Genomic DNA, 7,661 nt, shown 5'->3' with positions numbered 1-7,661 from the left:
TATCTATATATATATATATACTGCATAGAGAGAGAGAGAGAGAGAGAGATAAGACTTGATAAGTGTATAGTTAAGATAAATACCAAAACTTAAACTTACCACAGCCACTTTGGGATTTTATTTTGAAAATCTATATATATATATATATCTATATATATATATATACTGCATAGAGAGAGAGAGAGAGAGAGAGATAAGACTTGATAAGTGTATAGTTAAGATAAATACCAAAACTTAAACTTACCACAGCCACTTTGGGATTTTATTTTGAAAATAAATTTGCCAAAACTTACCAAAGCCATTTCCGGCGTGCGTATGTCTACCACTGCCTGAAGCTACCTCCTCCGAGTCTGCAGCTGGATACTATTGAAACGAAGTCGTCCTCCGCTTTTTGCCCATTCTAAACGTAGAGCAAATCCATCTAAAACCTACGAACCCCTCGACTTACATAAGCAACCAAATTAACTGGGAAACGTTAGCCAAAACCCCTCATTGGCCATCTTTAAAACTTGTCTGAAAACAAATTTGTATTCTTTGTATTCTTTTTTACGGCGGTGCTGGTTTTACAGTGTTCCATACAATTGAGTTTTATTTAAAATCTATCGTGCCACTTCCTGTCATGTACAGTCGTGCAAGCACTTTTATTTTGAAATATATTCCAGGACTTCCTGTGTGACAGTGCATCTGCGCCGAGCAGTGCATGTCTGAGGCCAGACTTTTGTGACTAAAAAGTGCACAGTTAAGTCTAGCAGGTACGATGCCACAACAGTCATGTTATGAGGATAAGGATCACGTTGCGCTCCACAGTCATGAACCTCACCGCACGTCAGGACAAGGTCTGTGTCTTTAAAAATCACCGTGTCATATTTAGAGCGCTGAGAAACAAATCTAAACCACAAAACTGTTGAACTCTCCTAAAAACAAAAGAAATACGTATATTTGATTTACACTTAAGAAAGTGAAGAAAAAAGGCATTTGTGTGACTCTACTTTTGATTATTGTTTTATCCCCGTTCCCTCACTAGATGCAATATAATATTGACTGTACTGTAGACCCCTGGACCGGGAGCACATTTGAACAATTGAGAAAAGTTACCCGCGATTAAACAAGAGTTAGCTCTAAATTAATAGAAGAAAATCTAATGAAACCAAACTGAACCGGGTACAGTATCAGTGTGTGCGATTAATCACAAAGCGTGATTACAAGCTCTGCAAGACAAAACCTGGACTTTGCTCCTCCACATCGGAGGTTGTCCTGACGTCTGCATGATCAAAGTTCAGGTCACGCAGTTTCACTATTCAGCCTGTGAGTGTTTTAGTTTATGTGTGTTGAACTGTATGAGCTGCAGGATGAGCCGCTGGGCCCTAATTGCTCCCCTCCTGCTCCTGTTCCTCCGCAGTGCTGTCACTCAAGAAACCGAAGAAACTGTCACAGCAGCATCGCCTCCATCTGCAGCATCCAATGCTGTGGAGGAGGAGAACACCGAGTGGGGCCTGAACTCTCTGAGAGGTGGCTTTGAGGCTGCCAGCGGCTACTTTGACTCAATTCTGGAGTTCATGGGAGGACGAGATGGACTATGCCAATACCGCTGCCGATACGGTAAAGTACAGTCAAACCTCGGTTTTCGAACGTATCTGTTCTCGACCAAATCGGGTTTCGACCAGAAACTTTGATAGTTTTACGCCTCGGATTACGACCGAAAACTGGTTTTCGACAAAGCAAACTCGAATACGCCACTTGACTCCTCCCGGCTTCCTTACTCGTGGAAGTGACGCTTCCTCATGTAGTGTTCATTGTCAGCGGATGCGTTGTGATTTACGCAAATCTCACTGTTTTATGTTATTTCTGCATAGTATATTCACCCCTAATCATGGGCTAATAAAATAGTTTCGAATTTCGAACAAATCGCTTTTCGAACAGCCTTCTGGAACGGATTATTGTCGAAAACCTTTAATTCAGAAAGTTACATTTGGCATTTCTTGTGATACAGTGTTGTCACAGTTTTGCTGTTTTCAGATGAAAAACATTTAAAATTTGCATTGCTTTATATTGTTTTAGGGTTTAGGGTATTTGGTCATGCTGATCAGACGGAGACAAAAATATATATACATAAACGTCACAGTGAAAATAAAAAATATTTTATCACCTTTAATTCAAAAAAAAATGTACAACACCCTTTCACGGGGCCCACTGTTGTAAATTCCTTGCAATTATCAATGTTCTTATCATCTGGGAGGGTCACAAAATGGACTGTGACCTCATCCGATAGCAAATAGGTTTCATATGGTGATATCTCATTTCTCAATGTGTGCTTGACACCATGAAATATTTGTATACATGTCGAGTTCTTCACCTCTCTCAGGTAATGCTCCACTTCCACGTCCTGGGTACCAGATGCCTGAGCCGGATGGGTGCAGCTCGTACTTCTTTGGGCTTCCTGTTCCAGAAGGGGTATGTGCTTCACAACATTTATGACAATTAATGCAAAATGTTTACACAAAATATATACTGTATTTTTTTAAATGCAAAAACTGCCTGACCTAACTTTGTCGTCAAACCCTGTTTTTCATCTTATGCTTTATTCAACATTGGTTCCAAAGATCAAAATTGGAAACAAGGCTGTCGCTATTTCTTAGTGGAACATTATTTTTTCATGAAACTTTGATGTATTACTATGATGTCACATCTGTGTATTATAATAATCAACTGCACTGTTGACTTTGCAACAGAGACAGTTAGGCCAGATCCTGCAGCCCATATTGTTTTCATTTTCAATATGAATTACTATTACACAATCAAATATTAATCTTTTTTTTTTTTTTTTTTTTTTTACAAAACACCAACAAGTCACAGGTTTCCAAGACATTGACTTTGTAACTAGATTGTTAAAATCATCCATGGCTCGTGATACATCTTTATTTATACAACACTTTCACAACAGCTGCAGCTGTAACAAAGCCCTTTACAGAACATTCATTCATTCATTTTCTGAACCGCTTTATCCTCACTCGGGTCGCGGGGGGTGCTGGAGCCCATCCCAGCTGTCTCTGGGCAGTAGGCGGGGGACACCCTGAATAGGTTACCACCCAATCACAGGGCACACAGAGATGAGCAACCATCCATGCCCACACTCACACCTAGGGACAATAGAAGGGGTGTTCACACGGCACACATTTGCTCCGGCGCTACACCGATGTATTTTGTTGCGATATATTTAACTCCGGAGCAAATTTTGTGGAGCGGTCACACGTACAAAGCCGCTGAGCGTGTCAGCACCGGCGCAGCGTCGGTGCAGCTCCACTTACGGTCACACGGCAGTTTCTGCAGTGGAGCAAAACGACAGAAAACAAAGGAGCTGTCGTGTTGATTCTTTTTAAAACTTATACACAACCCAAGCAACTACTGTACAGGCACGTCCTTCTCCTTCGCGGTCTCCGTGCCTTCAGCTCGGGAGTGACCGCCCCTGAAAACGTAAATCAACGATGACTTCAATGACACTCAGAAAAGCAAACATGTAATGCGGCAAACAGAAAAATCAAGAGAGGAAATCACAAAATAAATTCTATGGGGTGCAGGGGGTTGTGAACACACAACAAAGGAACAAACTACACAAACAACTCTCGAGACAGTCCAGTCTCCTACAAAAGCAAAGATGACATTTGGGGACTATCCCCCCCCCCCCATTCTAGTTGAGATGGTATAACCCAAAAGGTGCTTGCTGTTGTTACCAGCCATGTCTTGTGTCGTTATTAAACAAACACATGACAGAAGTCCGACAGAGCATGAAAGCAACGCGTTCTCGCCATATGTAATCAACTCTTCTCATGCGTAGCGAGGCTACTCCCCCCTCGCAAATGAGCATTTGCTCCAGAGCAAATTGGAGAGTTAACACGTGCAAATTTGGTCATGCTGATCAGCAAACGAGCATTTGCTCCAGAGCAAATTTTTAAAACACCTCCCTGAGGTGGATCAAATTTGCTCCGGTGTAAGCTGTTTTCCGGGGCTACGCCGGAGCAAATTTGCACGTGTGACCGCTCCACTGGCGCAGCGCCGGCGCAGCACCGGAGCAGATGTTGCCGTGTGAACACCCCTTTAGAGGGTTCAATTAGTCTGCCATACATGTTTTTGGAATGTGAGAGGAAACTGGAGTACCCAGAGAGAACCCACACAGGCCCAGGGAGAACATGCAAACTCCACACAGGGAGGCCGGAGCTGCAATTGAACCCGGTACCTCTGCACTGTGAAGTCGACGTGCTAACCACTGGACTACCGGGCTGCCCCTTTACAGAACAGTTAACATAAAATAACAAAATAATATAACACAGCACATAACATGAAACACGGTTCACTTCTCCCATCCCCATGTAAATCCCTTCAATTCCAAGGTGTGACTCTCTGTTCTAAATACGCCGATGCTCCTCTCTCCTCGGCTCCACCGGCCGTCCATCCAGCTGCACCAACGCAGACTGTCCAACAGCGCCGACATCTCCGCTGAAGAAAACGGGGCTGTAAAAAATGCTACCCATTACAGGTGCAAAAACACAAAAGCGCCCCGGGGCTGTTGAACGGCGACAGTCAAATAGTGCCGCCATACGCTTTGCCGGAAACCAAATCAGTGCTGGTACACGCGTGCTGCCGAGAAGGTGCACCCATCAAGCACAGATTCTTCTTGTTTGCCGAATGTCATGGCAAAACGCTGAAAACTGTTCACACAAAGGACAACAAACATCAAATGACAAAACAAAAGACAAAAACAACAAAAAGCAAAGCTCTTGCCTACGGGTGCCAACTATGGCGCCAAATGTGACATTTGCTGTGCCCTAGATGGATATGGGGATCCCTGCCATGACCAAGTGTTGCAATCAGCTGGACATGTGTTATGACACCTGTGGCTCAAACAAGTACCGCTGTGACTCCAAGTTTCGCTGGTGCCTCCACAGCATCTGCACCGACCTCAAGAAGAGCCTTGGTTTTGTGTCCAAAGTTGAAGGTTGGTATCCTCTTTCCATCCCATTTCCTCATGTTCCCAATTCTCACCTTGCTGAATGTTACAGGTCCACTCTTGTACATTGTAGGAAACTGACCTGCCTTGACAGGGAAGTCAACCCTAAAACCTTCTTTACAATATGTTCTATATAGCCTCATAAGTCAAAACGCGGTATTCTGATTCATAATGTTAGTGTTAAGCAGCAAAACTTACCTATTTTTATCCATCTCAGGGGGTGGCCATTTTGCCAGTTGCTGTCAACTGAAAATGACATCACAGTGCCTACTGTTTTTCCCAAGTTTGGTCATGTGACATTTGGAAGCTGAGCCATGATTGGTTGACAGCAAGTGGCAAAATGGCTGCCCCCGGAGATGGATTAAGAAGTGGCGGATGCTGCTGCTAAATTCATATTCCACAAATACATTAATCAGAATGCTGTGTTTTGAGGAGTGGGGCTGCATAGAATATATTGTTATAAAGAAAATGTTTGTGTTGACTTCCACATTAATTCATTCCATCAATGTAATATTAATCAGGCTATGTTTAGACTGGTGAAAAAGATATAAAAGATAATATAAAAGATAATATAAAGAAAATTTTGGGGTGACATCCCCTTTATAGCTGAATGTGATCTTAGATGTTTATTCCTTTGTAACTCACTGATGGTTGAAATGGAGCAATCAGATAAATGAGCTGTGTTTGAAAAATCAAAAACCTTTTAAATGCTTTCATGAGTTTATTTCATGAGTGACAAAGTTGTACTTGAGTTGAAATGAAATTCATAAGGATTAATCACTACTGCCAAACAAAATCGAGCTAAAAAGCCAACTAAATCACCATTAAGGCCCAGATTTGAAAACATGTAAAAATAAATAAATAAATACCTACAGTGTTTTTTGGGTACGTACTATCGACAACTCTGCTGCAAAGACTAACATGCACTGCACCTCTTGTTCTTCAGCATGTGAAACGGTGGCAGACACTTTGTTCAACACGGTGTGGACTCTGGGTTGCAGACCCTACATGAACAGCCAGAGAGCATCATGCTACTGCCAAGGAGAAGAGAAAGATGAACTCTAACACGTGTAACGTTCCTATTAAGAAGACAAGTGAAGTTGTATCAACATATCAAAAGTATGATGTGGTATTGCAATAACAGTTGCAACGGTGTTTCTTGAGTAGCAATATTGTAGTTTGAAAGTATTGCTCTTCCCTATAAACAATGGTGTTTATTATTTTTATTTATCATTTTAGGTGGGGATGACATGACATTCGTTTTGCTTCAAATACCTTTTTTGAGTCGATTGTATTGTGTTTATGCTGTAGGTGAACGATATCCCGCTACTTTCTAAATGACTTATGTTTATGCGAAAGAATGACTGAATGAAATGCTCAATTTGACAAATCTGTCTTAAGTGAATAAAATGTTTTCTTAAACACTATTGCCGTGAATCAGGTCAGTAGCACATCCATCTCAATGCACCATTGCCTATTGTGCTCCTGTGAAAGTAGTTTGAGATCCTTCTAATCTTGGCAAGAAGCCTGGCAACAGTGGCCACCTTCAGGGAATCTTGTGACGCAAGATTTAATAGGTGGAAAAAACATTGAAAACGGAGAAAGGAAAGTCCTGATGCCGCACCATAGTTTCGGTACCGCCCTTCTGGTGATATAAATATGTTGTGAATCCCTTGTGTCTTTGCACTTGTGATCTACTACAGCCATTGTCTGTAACTCACATGTGCTCGGAATATTCTGCAAATAAAACCTTCGAAGGCCCTGTTCATCGTCTCCAGACTGTATTTGGATAGCCAATATCCTCACCATCCGAAATTAAATGAACACGCGGAGGAAAGAAGGCCACTTACCCCCTCAACAATGCGGGTAACCAGTTTGGTCCATTGCTCCAGTCATATTAGAAGCATTATCAGTACTGACAACAAGCTTTTTCACGTCAATCTTCCTCTCGTCCACTGCCTTCTGAACAGTGGCGACTGCTTTCGGACTGCGAGGGAAGTTCAGCTTCCCCTAAAATGTCAAAGAATAAGTGATCAAATATATGAATGTAAATTTCATTGTGTACATGTCATTGACTAAATATACGCTACAACGTGCTCAACTTTTGTTCCGAATTAGCTTCTTCTTACTGGTTACGACGCGAGTCCTTTCTCATTCATTCCCGCAGCTTCGCTGAGTCCGCTGAGAGTGCGCTGAGCGTCCCGCTGCCCGGACGCCGAGCGTCTCAAGAGTTCATGGTAGGTTGTCCCAATACGTTAGACGGAGACGAGTCATTGGATACAAACTGTTTTTTGTCCCGCCCACGGATGCTCGGCATCTCTGGGACTGGATGGCAGTGGGCGGGTACCGGACGCTCAGTTTTTCTGCATCAGATTGGATGATCTGTCTGAGCCTGTGTTCCAGTTTGATTGACATCGAAATGAGCCAATCATCAGTCTTTTAGTGTAGGCATCCGTGGGAGCACTTTCAATTCTCATTCTGTTCAAAGTTGAACTGGAGAGGACTTCTAATCATTTTAGCGACACTCTCTTTGTTGAAAACGATAAGCGACGACTTAATCTTTTATTACTGGTGGATTTTATTGTAGTTGCTGTAGTTGTAGGACACTAGTTAAGTTCCTGGAAAAGACGCCTTGTTGGTATGACAGGGTTACAGATAA

The 7,661-nt window shown here is 42.4% G+C and overlaps 1 protein-coding gene across 3 annotated transcripts; it reads left to right on the top strand.

Annotated features, from left to right (window-relative positions):
* The first annotated feature begins 689 nt into the window (after positions 1 to 689).
* LOC109521843 (group XIIB secretory phospholipase A2-like protein) lies at positions 690 to 6,619 on the top strand. 3 transcript variants are annotated; one of them, XM_019879917.1, is made up of 5 exons: positions 690 to 752; positions 1,400 to 1,599; positions 2,363 to 2,451; positions 4,825 to 4,990; positions 5,949 to 6,619. In XM_019879917.1, exons 2-5 carry the CDS (start codon positions 1,557 to 1,559, stop codon positions 6,065 to 6,067), a joined length of 417 nt encoding a protein of 138 aa, XP_019735476.1. In that variant the 5' UTR covers positions 690 to 752; positions 1,400 to 1,556; the 3' UTR covers positions 6,068 to 6,619. The 3 variants fall into 3 exon arrangements, with proteins under 3 accessions (XP_019735476.1, XP_019735475.1, XP_019735474.1); XM_019879916.1 differs by having other exon boundaries at positions 718 to 836; XM_019879915.1 differs by lacking the exon at positions 690 to 752 and having other exon boundaries at positions 1,272 to 1,599.
* The last annotated feature ends 1,042 nt before the right edge of the window (positions 6,620 to 7,661 follow it).

The sequence above is a fragment of the Hippocampus comes genome, unplaced genomic scaffold, assembly GCF_001891065.2.
Source record: "Hippocampus comes isolate QL1 unplaced genomic scaffold, H_comes_QL1_v1.1 scaffold280, whole genome shotgun sequence".
Lineage (NCBI taxonomy): Eukaryota > Metazoa > Chordata > Actinopteri > Syngnathiformes > Syngnathidae > Hippocampus > Hippocampus comes.
This window is presented reverse-complemented; position numbering and strand designations above follow the sequence as displayed.

What these genes read in the sequence shown, in the direction of transcription:
- LOC109521843 (XM_019879915.1), top strand. Translation starts at nt 1,338, where the DNA reads ATGAGCTGCAGGATGAGCCGCTGGGCCCTAATTGCTCCCCTCCTGCTC. An exon ending in GGCTTCCTGTTCCAGAAGGG is followed by an intron (nt 2,452 to 4,824) that starts GTATGTGCTTCA and finishes GCTGTGCCCTAG; the next exon opens with ATGGATATGGGGATCCCTGC. An exon ending in TTTTGTGTCCAAAGTTGAAG is followed by an intron (nt 4,991 to 5,948) that starts GTTGGTATCCTC and finishes CTTGTTCTTCAG; the next exon opens with CATGTGAAACGGTGGCAGAC.